The sequence below is a fragment of the Sebastes umbrosus genome, chromosome 14, assembly GCF_015220745.1.
Source record: "Sebastes umbrosus isolate fSebUmb1 chromosome 14, fSebUmb1.pri, whole genome shotgun sequence".
In the NCBI taxonomy this organism is placed as follows: Eukaryota; Metazoa; Chordata; class Actinopteri; order Perciformes; family Sebastidae; genus Sebastes; species Sebastes umbrosus.
In genome coordinates, this window is record NC_051282.1 from 24,081,900 (window position 1) to 24,097,997 (window position 16,098).

The 16,098-nt window shown below is 39.0% G+C and overlaps 2 protein-coding genes across 7 annotated transcripts in view; both read right to left on the minus strand.

Annotated features, from left to right (window-relative positions):
• Window positions 1-483: 483 nt before the first annotated feature.
• Window positions 484-9,189, minus strand: ptger1c (prostaglandin E receptor 1c (subtype EP1)). Its single transcript, XM_037791093.1, has 3 exons — window positions 6,904-9,189; window positions 2,021-2,917; window positions 484-1,222 (listed from the first exon to the last, which is right to left on the minus strand). Exons 2-3 carry the CDS (start codon window positions 2,915-2,917, stop codon window positions 983-985), a joined length of 1,137 nt encoding a protein of 378 aa, XP_037647021.1. The 5' UTR covers window positions 6,904-9,189; the 3' UTR covers window positions 484-982.
• A 92-nt stretch (window positions 9,190-9,281) lies between these two features.
• LOC119501663 (adhesion G protein-coupled receptor E2-like) overlaps window positions 9,282-16,098 on the minus strand; it is a 213,824-nt gene continuing 207,007 nt past the window's right edge. For all 6 annotated transcript variants that reach the window (XM_037792191.1, XM_037792189.1, XM_037792192.1 and 3 more), the window contains 14 exons: window positions 15,315-15,437; window positions 15,133-15,176; window positions 14,945-15,031; window positions 14,573-14,726; window positions 14,344-14,466; window positions 13,872-14,062; window positions 13,611-13,775; window positions 13,312-13,506; window positions 12,907-13,124; window positions 12,741-12,801; window positions 11,941-12,032; window positions 11,619-11,787; window positions 11,439-11,534; window positions 9,282-10,094 (listed from right to left, as the gene is read on the minus strand). In XM_037792191.1, the coding sequence (XP_037648119.1) occupies window positions 10,053-10,094; window positions 11,439-11,534; window positions 11,619-11,787; window positions 11,941-12,032; window positions 12,741-12,801; window positions 12,907-13,124; window positions 13,312-13,506; window positions 13,611-13,775; window positions 13,872-14,062; window positions 14,344-14,466; window positions 14,573-14,726; window positions 14,945-15,031; window positions 15,133-15,176; window positions 15,315-15,437 (1,760 nt within the window). In that variant the 3' untranslated portion in view covers window positions 9,282-10,052. The remainder of the gene's footprint in view (window positions 10,095-11,438; window positions 11,535-11,618; window positions 11,788-11,940; window positions 12,033-12,740; window positions 12,802-12,906; window positions 13,125-13,311; window positions 13,507-13,610; window positions 13,776-13,871; window positions 14,063-14,343; window positions 14,467-14,572; window positions 14,727-14,944; window positions 15,032-15,132; window positions 15,177-15,314; window positions 15,438-16,098) is intronic.

The following is a 16,098-nucleotide window of genomic DNA, read 5'->3' on the forward strand; positions in this document are numbered from 1 at the left end:
GTCAAATTCAGTGTTTTCTTCTCCCTGATGCTTGGTATTGTTCTATTAGCTCTTTGGTTGTTTTAACACTGTACTTTTCTAATGCAGGACGAGGCTGTTCAGCTGCCCTTATCCTGTTTATATATTATTTATAATAATAGCAATATTATGTTTAAAATATAATAAATAACAGTTTAGTTTTCTTCACAGAAATGAATGAGACAGGCCAACTGTATATATATATATATATATAAATGTTGTGAAAGTCTGTTCTAGTGATGGGAATTCAGGCTATTTTTAGTGAGCCAGATCATTTGGCTCAGAGCCGGCTCTTTGGGCTCCCACACAGCTCTTCGTTTTACCACTTCTGCCTTTTATAATTCAGCCAAATTTAGCACTGTTTTGACCTATGATTAGTATGTGTGCACATACATCACTTAAATTATTCAATATAATTATACTAAACCTTATAATTTCCAGAATATCATAATTTTACATGCTGATTCGTTTCCGACTGTCACTCATCTTGTCTGCAATTCGCGCACCGCACTCCTCTCTCTTTCTCTCCTCCTCTTCCTCCTGCTCTGTACCTGTAGACTGCCAGCGCGCCGCACACCCCTGCCCCTCCCTGCCTGATGAAATGATCCTTGTCTGTCATCACCTGATTGGTCGCACGGACGTCATTAACACAACATTCAGTCACAGTCAGTGCATGGAGTGCCCGTGGTGCGGAGGAGATCGTCCTATCATTCTGCCTTGAATTAATTAAAGAAAAAAAAAAAAAAGGCTCTCGGACAGGAGCCGGCTCTTATCGTTCACTTAAAAGAGCCGGCTCAATGAACCGGCTCGTTCGTGACCAACACATCACTAGTCTGTTCCCATCCCACATTCACATACTGCTGCTCTTGGCTTGGCTCAATATGACCCTCCTCACCAAGTTGAAAGTAACACAGCAACGTTTTTTCACATAATTTATTTCAAAAAGTCTCAAGTGCAACATGGGTCATTGCAGACTGAAGGCCTGCCTGTTTCTGTCTGCACAGGAGGACCTGTTTTCTGTCACTGTGTTTCTCTGTGTGTAAAAAGCACAGAAAACTCTGAAAAGCACTGCCCTCCTCAGTAAGATGTAAACCCAAGGGTCCAGGATCTGATTCCAGGCAGCCATACGTAAACCCAGCAGAACGAACCCGTCTTTCTCGTGGGCTGAGGTTCTTTGGTTGAACTGCATCACAAGAATGTGGATCTATATTGAAGGAGACACACACAATAAACGCATGAGGTTTACTTTATCATCTACAGTATTCTTAAAGAGGACGCATTATGCTCATTTTCAGGTGCATACTTGTATTTTTGGTTTCGACTAGAATAGGTTTACATGATTTAATGTGCAAAAACGCTTTATTTTTCTCATACCGGCCGTGCTGCAGTACGACAGAGTATTACGGCCACATTTCGAGAATAAAGTCAAGATATTTCATGAAAAAAGTCGTAATATTGCGAGAAAAAAAGTGATTTCAAGTCACATCTGGTAAGATAACGTTTCCTTTGTGCGTTGTCATAGCTAAGTTAGTTAGTTAGCTAGCTATTGTTGGTGACGTACATAGTGCGAGACAAGATATGTAGTTCACTGAGCAGTTTCACACAAAATTAAATGATACTACGAAAAACTTTCTTGACTTGAAAAATTATCTTTTCAATTCACAAACATCATAGCGCACTTCAAATGGGATAAAAAAAATATTTGTCTCTCGCCAAAATGATGTCCACCGGAAGTGGCGGGACTTCGCCGCTCTATTATGCAAATGTGTTACCTGGTGACATCACCCCGTTACGGAAGAAAAGGCGGGATTTCAAGCAAGGCGTTTAAGGCAGTTCAGGAGCAGCGTTTCTGTAGAGGAGAGGGCTTAGTAACTTTGCACACCTTTTACATGCACTAAAACTATATAACACACTAAAGGTAAGGGAAAAAGCATAATAGGTCCTCTTTAAAGGTGGAATGATTCTAGAAACAAATTCTGCAATCTAAAAGAGTAGTACTCACGAGAAATGGGCTCCAGCATACACAGGAAACCACAGTGATCACAGCCAGTTGCACCATCATCTCCACATCCAACGACCAAAACAAGGAGGAAGACGAGGCACGACGAGTGCAGCGAGCTGCTGATTCAGTATCAACATTGTGGGCCTTCATTCTGGCCTGCAGCAACGCCAGGCCACTCAGGATGTTGCAGAGTAGAGAAAGAGTGAGCGCAGCGAGGCCCAGACAGGAGAAGGCCAGAGCCAGGTTGGTGTCTGCTGTAGACCGTGGACCATGGATGGGCAAGAAACACCATGTCCCAGGAAACTGGGTAGTGTAAGTCCCCACCGCAAAGAAAGGTAGAACAGCAAGCACAAGTGCAAGAGAGGACAGAAATAACACAACTCGCCACACATGACCCAATGTGATCATAGCGGCGTGGAAGAAGGGCTGTGTGATGGCCACGCAGCGCTCCACTGCCATGGCACAACCCAGTAGCAAAGGACATAACCCAAAAAACACCATACTCGCCCCAAATATCTGACAGAACTCTTTGGTGGGCTTCCTCTGGTCCATGTGCAGATACAAAGCAAAGGCGCCTGGGATCACATGACCCGCAAGGTCAGCCAAAAGCAAAACCACTGTTAGTAGCAGAAACGGTGCTTTGGATTGGCGGCGAAATCGGACGCGGGACTTAGCCAGGATGCCCAGAGCCGTGAGGTTGGAGACGGCGCCAAATATCATAGTGAAGCAGGACATCCCTAAATTTGGAGATTTGACGGACGGCCAGGCGCTGCTGTTCAGCCAGGGACCCGGCTGTTCAGAGGAGTTGATCTTCAGGTTCTGGTGGAGGATGGATGGCGTGGAAGAGCTAGAAAATGACGTCATGAGTATAGATGACATCCTCATCTTCAGTGTCATCTACAGAGAATTACAGATTAAAATACTGCCATTAGTTCAAACAAAGCCGCTGAGAGATCATTTTTAGCTGTTTTCATGTCATCCTCTTCTGATGTCCAATGGTTCCCAACCTTTTTCCTATAGGGACCCCTTTTCATATTTTATGGATATTTCATATTATATTCAACGCATAACAATAACAGTACAGAACAACTGATAAACTGTACAATTAACCCAAATAGGAAACACAATAACAGCAGGAGGTTTGTGTAAAACGAGTGATTTGAATGAATTTTGAGCAGATTATTTCCTGTGAATATTTCATCAGAGATGAGTTTTCATGTTATTTTTAGGAACTTTTCATACATTTCTCTGTCTGTATCATGTATTTTTTTTATACATACTTAGTAGGCTTCTTTTTTTTCCAAATTCAGTGTTTTCTTCCCCCTGACGCTTGGTATTGTTCTATCAGCTCTTTGATTGTTTTAACGGCGTACTTTTCTACTGCAGGACGAGGCTGTTTAGCAGAGGGAAGATAACTTATGTTCAGGTCATCACTGTGCCCTTAGATAATAATCCAAACTTTAAAATTTAATAAATACTTTTTCCTCACAGCAATGAATGAAATCCTGAGATTATAGGTCAATTGTATATACATATTTTTAAAGTTGTCATACATGATTTAAATTCAAGACCCCCTGTGAAGCTTTGGTGACCCCTAATGGGGGTCAGGACTAAAAGGTCTCTCAAGTAATTCATCGACAGCAGGACAACAGAGAAGTCTTAAATGCTAAACCGTGTACTAGTGAATGCTATGATACATGTTTCTCTGGGCCACTCAAACACTGATTACAACAAGTGACACTTTGGATTTAGAGCTGAATTAGAAGAGCTACTACTGCCCAGACAATGATATGAAGAATAATATGAAGAGTGGATGAAACGAGTCTTTTCACAGTGTCGTGCTTGCTTGGAGTACACAAATAGATCCATTCTCACAAATGCAAACTTTAAAAAACGTGGCTGCTCATGGACAATGTATATGAAACATTTATTGCAGTGTGTCATATTTGTAGGATATTTTAAGGATTGTCACAGAGGGTGGAAAGATATGTAGCGAGACACACGAGAAAGGCCGCAGGTCAGGTTTAAATACAGAACATAATGTGCAGCCGATGCTCCAAGGAGAGGATTGTCAAACTGTTAATGAACTTTACTGCCATTTGTGGTGTGGAAATGTGGGGAACTTGTGTCATTTCTGCTGATTTTATTTGGTTTGCACAACCGGCTCTCAGACCAGACATTGTGTACGACTGTTTCACAAAATGTTCTTCTTTTCAACTCATTTGCTTTCCACCCTTCAGATGTCTCATCTGCCATAAACCTACCTTGCTTATTTATTTATTTATTTATATGACTCCTCGCTTGGCTGGTTCCCGAACTCAATGATTTATTCTTTGTGATTTTGCTTTACCTCTTTGGGTCTCAAACATTTATTCAAATCAGACAATCTGAGAAATTCATAGACTTCTGAATCTGCGACAAGGGGCCGCAAGTGAAGGCTGCTTTATTTTCTTTCAAAGGTCTTTTTTTTTTTACTGATTATCAATAATGAATTAAACAGCAGCTGTACAGTGAAAATAATTTGTTTTGTCCAACAACACTCACAACACATCCGTCTGCTCACACAAGAAACACATAGGAAACCACAACCGACCACAGAAAATATATTCTAAATTATGGATAAATAAAGTTAAAATGAAGGACAATACAGAGAAAGTATCTATAATACACCTTAATAGTAACAGAAAAAATAAGTTGAGAGATAAAGGAAATAGAAAACTGGTAAATAGATAGGAAAAGAAAAATAATAAAATAAATAAAAATAAAATATAAATAAATAAAATACTACTTTTAATAATTATTATTTTAAAGAATATATATATAAATAAAATAAAATGACAAAAATAAAAATAAAAAAGCTACTCAGAGATTACTGCAGTGGGTTTAACACTGCTTTATTTTAAGGGGTCACAAGCCAAAAAGGTTGGAAACCACTGTCCTAACTCATTACTCTATGTCAGGTACTAGTATTTTGGTTTTGGCCAAACTGCCTTCATCCGTGTGCCTCAGTTTGTCTGTGATAGAAAGAGAGAGTTTGGGTTTTAAACTGTGAACTCCATAATAACTTAGAATCACTCATCTCTTTTTTGAGCTAATCACCATGTACAGTAAGAGGCTTTGAAGCAAACCTGAAGAGAAACTAAACTCACAGATGATTTTAAACAGCAAACGTTGGCAGCAACAGTCTTGTATTTGTTCTGCTACCTGATATTTGATATCATTAAACCTGAACCAGCAGGACGTGCCACCGATGTGCATTAGCAGTTTTCATCCTTGTGTGATACATCATGCATCATTAAAACAGATAGCTCCTGTTATAGGAGGAGTTTTATTGCTGTAACGTTTCGAGCACCAGGCTCTTCTTCAGAATTGAGACACGAGGCTTGATATTCCTAACAGGTCAATTGATTCTCAGCAGTGATGTGCACAGACTTTCTTAGTAGCTATACGTGATAGAAATCTTAGAAGAGGTTCCAGGAGCTGATGTGTATATATTATATAAGAAAACAAGAAGGAAGTCAAAACTGCAGCTAAAATTGGGTAGCAGGGAGCCAACAAACTGTGGAACTCTCGCGAGATGTTTAAGGTTAGGCATTGACCTTGAATAGTTAAGGTCAGGATAGGTCGTCGGGTAGCGAGTCTCACAAGAAGTTTTGCAAGTTTTTGCAGATCAGATTTAGCAATTTGCGGGCTCCCTTTTAGACACGACCCTAAAATCAATCTTCCCTTCCATCTTCTGCTGAGACGGCCAACAGAATCCTTTGGATCTTGAAACCTGTCAGTAACTCAAGCAGTCAGTTTGTTTTGTCATCTTTAAAAAAAAAAATCTCTACAAAGTATTTGCATTTCTTTCTGTTACCTCTCTCTCGTACGGCATCAGTAGTCTGCGTACTTCACACAGAGAGAAGCATTTTCCCTGGAGAGTGTGAGGAAGCTTCCGACAGAGGAACTGCACGATTAAAAGTAATCCAGGGGTTTTATTGAGGATTGAGAGGATGTTGTAACAAAAGAAAGTTGTCTTGTCAACCATGATATAATTTACCATGGAAATTCTTCAGACAGATACTGGATATCTTTTCTCAAACATCACGGCTCTTGTTTAATTCTTCTTTTACTCTGTTCCTTAAACAGAACGAAACATTTATCAACAAGTCAGGCATAATAAAGGACTGGCCAGCTGACTTCAGGGTTAGTGCTTTTTTCTGCCTCAAATATAGGTATCAGGATGTCTGAATCTCTCTTTGACTCCTCACAACTTGAGATTCTTGAGATATATTTGTTCGCACAATAAGACAAAGCAGCAGAAACACAACAAAAGAAAAGAAGTTGTTCAGGTGAGATTAAAAGGAATGTGAAGGAATTTCAGCTCAATAAGTATTATAATAAGCAAATACAAAAGTCATATAATCAACAAAAGTAAACAAACAAGCAAACATAAAATGCAAAAGCAAACATAAAGTAAGCAACATAAATCAAGCAGAAACTAAATAAATAAAATATATGTATGTATGAGTGTGTGTGAGTGTGTGTGCACACTTGTGTTCAGTCCTTACAAGACGGAAGGCTCAATTATAGTCAGATATGATCAGTACGAATAGTTTAGTTCATCAGAAAGCCTATATGAGCCAATATTTGAAAGCCTATATTTGAAATTCTTGAGTGAGGAAGACTAAATTGCAGTTTGAATATACTGTAGAAGAACTGGAGAACTGACAGAGCCTAATACGAAGCTCATTCATACGAGCTCTCACTGAAAATGAAAGTGGATTAAATAGCTGAAATCAAGGAGAAATCCTTTAGAGATTCACTTTCCCTTAGACTAATTTGCTTCCATCTATTAAGCAAATTACCTGAAATGGTTCTGAATAATAAATGAAACTTACCTTCAGATGACTCTGTGGATTATTTGGGATGGCTCAGAGTAAATGAAAGAGAATACGAATACGTCTCTCTCGTCCGCAGAGCTGCCTGGCGTTCAGTACTAATCACTATTATTCACAATCATTAGCTCTCCTCCTCCTCCTCCCTTTCTTTTCTCCTGCCTTTCTGATAGATTCTCCTTCTCCCTGGTCTGGCTCTTTCTCTCTCTCTCTCTCTCTCTCCAGAGGTTTGGCAGCTATTTTATCTCTACGTGCCGGATCTGCATTTTCCATCCGCTTTCCCCATCTGGATGTGGTCCTTCCATCTATTCCTCCTCTGCTGATCATTTCTACCAGAGGTGATCTCAGCCATCACTTTCATTCTGTGGTATTGATCCAGTGCTATAGCTGAATAATTCAACAGTGAAAAAAACAGTCAGGTATTGCTTCTTATTTACTTTCTCAAATTCTCTTCTACATGACGATTATCACCAGTCACATAAACACACAGTGAAGCGCAGAGAGGGACATCAGAGGAGTTTGATAGTGTGTGATGATGATGATGATGAGGTGCCTCAAGGGTTTCTGGTACAAATGCATGAAAGATTAACCAGCAATGACTCCACCAAGGTTTGTAAATGTTACAGATCTGTTCTGAAAGATGATGTTTTTAGGACTATTTCAAGTTTGTTTGCTCGTTAAAATTCAAGCACCAATTTTGAGACTTCGAAGTTGTTTTTGAGACCATCGTGTCTGCATCACAAACAGGAAGGAAGAGGAGATAATCTTCTATTTCCTCTGTATGTAGGAGTGTTTTCGGCTTTTAAGTCGACCGGCCGGATGAGTGAAATGTACATGACATGAAGATGTATAACACTGTGCAATACCCATATCCTGTACTATATCAACATTTCATATTTCATGTGCAATAATGTCTGTGTACTACTATATTTTTTACTGCTATATTTGTATATATTTTATATTTGTATTACATTTTTTACTGTTTACATATTATTACATTTTTATTGCTTACTTTTTATTTATTATATCTTGTTCTTTACTGACGCTTCTTGTTGTTTGTCCCCTTTGCTGCTGTAATCCTGCAAACTTCCCCGCTGTGGGACTAATAAAAGATTATCTTATCTCATCTCAAATGAAGATAATATCATTGCATGAGTTTGGCGATGAGTTTCTGTTTGCTCTTGTTGCTATTTCTGCTAAATCCGGGCTCCGACATCAAGAACTTTAAAGTAAAAGAATAAATAAATAAAAGAATAAATTAGTTTTTGAACATCCGAGGGAAAAAGCCATCCTTCAGATGTTCAAAATTAATTTATTATATATTTTAAATAAAAATAAATCCAGGCAAGTGGTGGGAAGACCTTCACACGGAGCCCTTAAATATGAGATATATCAGAATATTTAATAAATTTAAAGCTTCCAGGAGAGGCATGAAAAGTATTGAAACACCATTTTAAATAATTCAAACTTTGAAAGACAGAAAATGTAAATCGGAAATACGGAAAAAAAGATAATTATTTACACCAAACTTGTGCTAAAACCAGTGCTTACAACAGTACTAATATTCTAATAGACAATAATAATAAAAGTTATCTTTGAACATTCAAGTTTTGAAACTGGGTAAATAAAAAATAATTCAATATAATACATATAACACGTTACAGCATGCTGAAAGGAGCAGGAATGCAATATATACACAAAAAATACATTTAAAATCTATTTCTGTCTCATAATTGTCCTTCTTTTTGTTGGTCATATTTAGATAATATTCAAATATGGAGGAGAAGTTCTAGAGAAAGAAGTGCTTGCCTCAGAAATGTCTTTCAGATTGTCTTTGCTGTTGAATAGAGTACCTGGATGACATGACAAGCCATATTAGATGCACCTGATAAAACAGGTTGTCATAAAATTATCAATCACTTTGATATTTTGGTCCTTTTTTCCACATATGAAAAAGTCTAAAGATTTGAAGATTATTTTTCCAAAAGGAGTGAAGTTCTGTGCATGAAAGTAAAGCACACTATGCGCCTTAGTCAAGGGTCATCTTAAAGGGATAGTTCAGGTGTTTTGAAGTGGGGTTGAATGAGGTACTTACAGTAGATGACGGTCGGCACGCCCCCAGTTTGGAGAAGCAGACAGAAGTTACCGCACAGATGCAAAGGAATGTACTGCTGTGGACGGGGCCGGCAGAAAAACGCTTTTTAGCCACCTAAAAGAAAGGCTCACCCAAAAACAAAATCTATATCAGTTTAAGTGTACGCTATATTTTAAATATTTTCATTGGTTTACCTTGCCATCAGACAGCTATACAGTCTATGTTACGTTGAAGCCGTTATCTATGCTCTCGCCAAGCAACCAGACTCCATTGAAAAAATCAGTAGTTTTACCTCACAGAACACGGAGTTGCTGGTCTACCGCTTCCTCGATCGGTCAGTTAGTTTGTGTTATTGTGTGACTTTGGTTAGTTCAGATTCATCAAAGTTACACAGTAACACAAACAAACTACCAGATTGAGGCAACGGAAGACCGGCAACTCCCATGTTCTACGAGGTAAAACTACAGGATTTTGCAATGGAGTCTGGTGGCTTTGGCGAGAGCATAGATAGATACAACGGCTTCAGTTACCCGACGAAAAGGGCTGTCTCACGGCAAGGTAAACCGGTAAAAATATTCTAAATATAGCGTACACTTAAACTGATATTGATTTTTTAGGTGAGGGTTTCAATATGGGGGCTAAAACACGTTTTGCTGCCGTATGGTCCACAACAGTACATTGCTTTGATTCTGTGCGGTAACTCCTGTCTGTTTCTCCAAACTGGGAGTGTGCCGACGGTCATCTACTGTAGGTAATACACTGACTATGGATATGTATCTTATACAACTCTACTTTAAAACACCCAAAATATCCCTTTAAAAGCTTTGCTTGAATATATAAAAACATTCTTAATTTGTATTAAATTATAACCGTCAACAGTTCTATCTTAAATAGCTTCAAATACAATAACCAAAAGGTAAAGAAGGGTACTATTTACAACATGTTGCAGTGAAGCAAACTGGTGCATTGACCACAAATGGGAGGGCAGCAGTTGGCAGTGTGTCTGCAGTCTCCAGGGAATAAATCAGACATTGCTCCCACGTCACTGTTTAGCTCCTCAGATGCGAGACTCTCCCGTGTCCTGGGTGCTCCTTGATGCCTGAGGGTCACAGAGGGGAGAGACAAGCCCATCAGTCACGACAGACACTTTCAGTACTCTTTCATTATCAGGGAAGGCTGCGCTCTGACACACTTCACTTCACATCTCCTATGATACCTCGTCATCGTCAAACCCTGGAAGAGTTATGTGTTTGCTTTTGGAAGGTTTCCAGATTAAACTTAACCGCATTAAGTCTCTTATGCAATCTAATTACAGATCAAAAGTTGAACTATGTTTGATTTAATTTAATTGTTGCTTGGTCGCTGAGCACTTGGCATCTCTTATTTGACAATAGGTACTTTTTCTAACCTCCTTTAGATAATATGAAAATAGATATGGTACTATGGGTTTTTGACTTATTTTCAGAACTTGTGTGTAACCCCACCAGATTAGGACCTTAATTGTCATAACATCGGTTATGAACATATGCCGTCGGGAATCTATCACAAAAGTATGTTTGGTAATCTTACAAAATCCTTATGGTCACTTGGGTTAATTTATTTATCTATTTATCTATTTTAAACATGATTACTATTATTATGATAATAATAATAATAATAATAATAATAATAAATTTAATTATTATTAATTGTATTGTTAATTGTATTTTGCATTTAATTTTTAAGGTTTAAAGTATTTATCTATTAATTTTATTTCATTTAGATTTATATAATTTAATTCATCTATTTACCTATTTTATTTATTTTCGTTGTTATTGTTATTATTTTCAAGGGAGGGCTTGACAGGCACGGGTGGTGGGTTGTTCGATTGGTTCATTGTGTTTTCTTTTTTTTTCATCCTTAAAGATTCTTATTCTTATTCTTATTATTAATAATAATAATGACAAATTAAATTATTGTTAATTGTATAATTTTTTATTTTTTTTATTATTATTTATGTTATTTTTATTATATGTTTTTGTTTAAGGTAGTTATCTATTCATTTTATTTCATTTAGATTATATTATTTAATTGATCTATTTACCTATTTTATTTATATATTTATTTTCATTGTTATTATTATTATTTTCAAGGGGGGGCTTGACAGGCACGGGTGGGGGGTTGTTCTATTGGTTCATTGTGTTTTTGTTTTTCTTTCTTTCTTTGTCATCGTTAAATTCCCTTTGTGTTTTGTATATTTTTTCAGTATTGATTGTGGTGCCCTTTTTACATTATACACACATCAATAAAAATGTTGAAACTAAATAGATATGGTAGCCAAATAAATATTAATAAATATCATAATGTATCACATTTAATTCGCACATTTCTATGTTTCATTCTGATGAAATGAGTGAGTGCTGACTGCAACATTATTGGATAATACAGTTTCATTTCATTCTACCTTCGCTTCGCTGGTGTGCGAGGAAGGGAATCCTGTGTATCTCTTCTTCCGAGGTGCACGGAACCTGAACAGGATGTTTCCATATTCATCCCTCACCTACAATTAGAATACAAACTGAGTTATGACACCAGAACAAAAAGCAGCAGAGCTTTTTTTGTTTTTGAGAGAAGCTCGACTAACCTGTTTAGAGAACAGACAGTGCATGACAAAGAGCATAACGCCCTGAAAGCTGCCGAAGATGGTGAACAGGTAAGACGAGACTATCGTGCCTTCCTCAAACTGGAAGCAACCAAAGATCCACATGATGCCCAACAGGCACAGCTGAGCCACTGCAGTGATGGTGAACGCCCTGCAGGGAGCGACAAAGACACACACAGGTCAAATATGAGGCACTTTAACAGGAAGTAGTTGACTTTATTAGGGGAATTATACAGTATGCTCCCATATTTACACACATATACAGCCGATGTGTGACTGATGTTGTAGGCAGCTTGTGACTTACTTTATTTTCTGCAGATTGTCCATGTCCGGGTTTAAACTTGAGAACTTCTGAGCCAACTTCCACACAGTGATGAGAAAGAAGACGATGTTTACCTGAAACACAACAGGTGATGAGTTTAAAAAAAAAAAGCACTGTAGTCAATTTTAGGACTTTTTTTTCATCCTAATGATTCTTTGGTACTTGAAACAACTGAACACAATTTGTTTGAAGCAAGAAATGTAAAGTTTATCAGCCTATTATATCTGTAGTTTGGAATTTATCCTATAATGTTATTACTGTCAGTGTGTACTTTATTTTATTTACATTTTTTTTCTTTTTTTCTTTTTTTTAATTTATTTTTTTATCCATTTTGCGTCAGCAATGAGTGAGTGTTGAGTGGAAGGGGGCTTGGGGGAAAAATACCAAAATATGAAGGGACAATCATTTACATTTGTGCTTTATTTATATGTTTCTGTACATCAGATTTTACCTCTAATTGGGGCTGTCAATCGATGAAAATATTTATTCCCGATTAATCTCATGATTGTCCATAGTGAATTGCAGTTAATTGCAAATTAATCAACATTTTTTTATCTGTTCAAAATGTACCTCAAAGGGAGATTTGTCAAGTATTTAAAACTCAACATGGGAGTGGGCAAATAGGCTGCTTTATGTAAATGTATGTATATATTTCTTATTGGAAATCAATTACCAACACAAAACAATGTTTTGTTTTGGAAGTTTGGTGCGTTATTTAACCTCCTCTGACAGCCCTACTTCCAATAAATTATTACAAAAAAACCCCCTCTTTTGTTACTCACAAGGATGATGACGCAGACAGGGCCAAAGAAACTCCAAATTAATTCCAGGTTTAACCAACAACTGCAAAGCATATCAAGAGTTTATTGAGCAGACTGTCAACACAACCTGAGATTCAGGTATAAATTAAAGTTAAAACAAGATCAGCATCAGTGGGGGGGAACTTACTGTCTCTCGGTACCATATCCCTTGGCATTAGCTAAGGCAGAGATAGCGACAATAACAGCTGGGACTCCATAGCCACCTGCCATCATGTAGAGGGGTTTGAAGCTGGTGTTAAAGACCAGGACTACCATCCTGAAGAGCTGTATGCCCTCCAGACACATCCAGCAAAATGCTGCCAGGAAGAAGAAATGCAGCAGCCCTGCTACCACCGCACAGCCGACCTAATGCAGCAGGGAGGGAGATGAAGATCACGATGACAGCAGTGAAAAAAGGGACAACGGATGCTGAGAAACTACTTGCTGATTTGTTGTTTATAACTCTTCAGCACCCACATAAATCATTCAATAGCTGTGCTGTTACTTAGTATGTATTCCTCTGCTGTATTCAAGCTGTTACAGAAGTACTTACCCTGCTCTCCGTGCGAGAGATGCCTACGAGGAAGAGAGCGGTGGCGATGAAGAGGCTGATGCAGAGGTGCAGGTGGATGGTGGTTCTTGGGCTTTTGATGGATCGGATCAACGAGAAGGTCAGGATGCAGATGAACAGGCAGATTAGTGAAAGGGACAGACCCACATAGGTGATCATCTGCAACTCAAACTTGTCCTGTTTGGAGAGAGAGAAGCGTTTACATTACAGTACAGTCTTCAACTAAAAACTCTGTCACGATCTGCTATGTATCATCATATATGTAACATGAGAGTTTTAACCTCTATGTCATAGAGCGCCATGAGCACAGCAAAGCTGCTCAGATGGTTGCAGGAGCACACGGTGTATTCAGGTTTGGACTCCACCACGCTGCAGCCACGAGCAGACCAAGACCCTCCGTCCACCGACGAGTCCCAGAACACACAGGTGTGGTTGGATTCATTCGACTGTGAAACAAAATAAAGATAATGACTATTATAGAAGTAATGTGTTTCCTGCAGAGATAGTTCATTATCCTTAATGACAGACTAGATGCTACATACCTTTTTGAGGTGGTAGAAAGTCAGATTGACTGGCTCTTTGAGGTGGCTGGTGTCTCCGTTACTGACAGTGACGGTCACGACTTTAGAGTTGATCTTAAAGCTGTGGTTCGCTGGTGGTTTCATCCCACTAAAGAAGCCGTCTGCAGAGTCCTCCAGGTTTGCATAACTCAGCAAGGACACTGCTGTAAAGCCTTTCACAATCATAACAGGAGAACACTGGATTAATTAGGTGAATATTCATTACATTACGTAAGTCATCTACATCTTAAAGAGTAACTTAAACCCCCGAACCACTTTTTTTTCAGCTGAAAACCAATTCATAACCTATTGGCTAAATCTTTCCTGCCCATGTTGATACTTTCTTCACGTTCTTAATTTCCAGGGTAGAGGCACTTCATCCAAAACTCTGGGGTTTAGTTACTCTTTAATGAAAGTGGTCACAAAAGTGTTAATTATAGTTATGATCTATTACCAGGGTAAGAGGAGGGATCTCCAGCTGCTGTCTCCAACTGGATGTCCAGCTGAGCTTGCTTAGACGATAACGTCACAGGTCCCTGGGGCAAGTCGGCCCCCTTATCTACCAGCAGCTCCAGCTCTGTACCCAAATACAAAGAACACATTTTTATCAACATGCATTGCTTGTCTGTTAAGAGAAATGTACCAGCTGTTGAAGTGTAAACGTCACCAAATCGTCTTTGTACCTGTGTGAGTGGAGGATTTATTTGTCCCGGGGGGCTCAATGAAAGGTCCTATGAGCCTCAGAGTGTACTCCACCAAGTCCAGAAAGGTGGAGACCATCCTGTTGTCATTGAAGGCTCCGCCGGACAAGAGCTTGTCGATCACAGCCAACAGTCTCTACAGCCACAGGAGAGGAGGGGGAGAGGGAGAAACAGGAGGCAGAGTCAGACTCTCAGGCTGCATACCACCTCAGGTCAACATAAACAGTCTACATAGCTGTGCACAGACATCTGAACACCATGTGACAGAGCTTGCAGGGGGCAGAACTTCTTATTTCTGGGCTTGTTCTGAGGAATAATTATGTATAATCACAATGCATTTATGTGCAGAAATACCGTTAGTAGGGCCTCTCCATCCAGCTTTGTTGGCTTCAGACAGCTTTTTTCCAACTGCATCACGAGATCATGTACAACGGGAAAGTTCTAGAAAGAGCGATTTGGGGAGAACGAAACAGACGTATGAGGCAACAGACATTTTACATCTATGTTAAGCTGTGATAACACTACTTCTGATATGATAGTACCTTTGGCAGATTGTCCATATCTTTGAACACATCACAGTTTAGCGCTGAGGAAACAGGAAGTATTGTTTCGATAAATGTGCTTGCTGATGACCACAGCATTCACATTATGAGGGTATCATGAAAACGCTCGGTTTATATAGTTACTGAACAAACACTGGTTCAGTGATGGATGTTGTTCTTACCAGTGCAGCGAGACCCGTTGTTGCCATAGTTAGTGAACCCTGCGTGGCATGCACAGTAATGGCCGCTGGCTCCACGGTGGCAGGTTCCATTTCCGCAGATTGTCTTATCAATCATACATACGTCTAAAATGGAAACAAATCAGGGAGAGGAAAATGGTTACACTGTGTGTTTCCAGTCAGTGCTAATGGAACAATAAATATCCTGGACGTTCATATCCAGAAATGGTGCTTGATAGGTTTTTAAAGACAATGCATAAAAAAACATAAAGCAGCCCAGACAGAACCAAAACACAGGACGGCCATTCACTAAATCAACTAGCAGTCAGAACTTAAATCATTATTTAAACTTTCTGTTGCACTTTTGTGGGACAATTTCCTTGAAAGATCACACCACTGTGCAAGCATCAAGACAATGTCACGTGATTAAAGTGGACCTATTATTCTCATTTTCAGGTGCATACTTGTATTCTGGGTTTCTACTAGAACATGTTTACATGCTTTAATGTTCAAAAAACACTTTATTTTTCTTATACCGGCTGTGCTGCAGCACCTCTTTGAACCCTCTGTCTGAAACGCTCTGTTTGAGCCCCTCCTACTCCCGAAAAGCCCAGTCTGCTCTGATTGGTCAGCTGGCACACTCTGTTGTGATTGGTCAACCGAACCAAACTCTTCAGACTCCGCTCCAGCTCCGCTCTAACTAGCTTTGTTTGAGGGCGTGCCAAACTAGCCAATAGGCAGATATTATGCAAATGTGTTACTTGTTGACATCACCAAGTGCAGATAC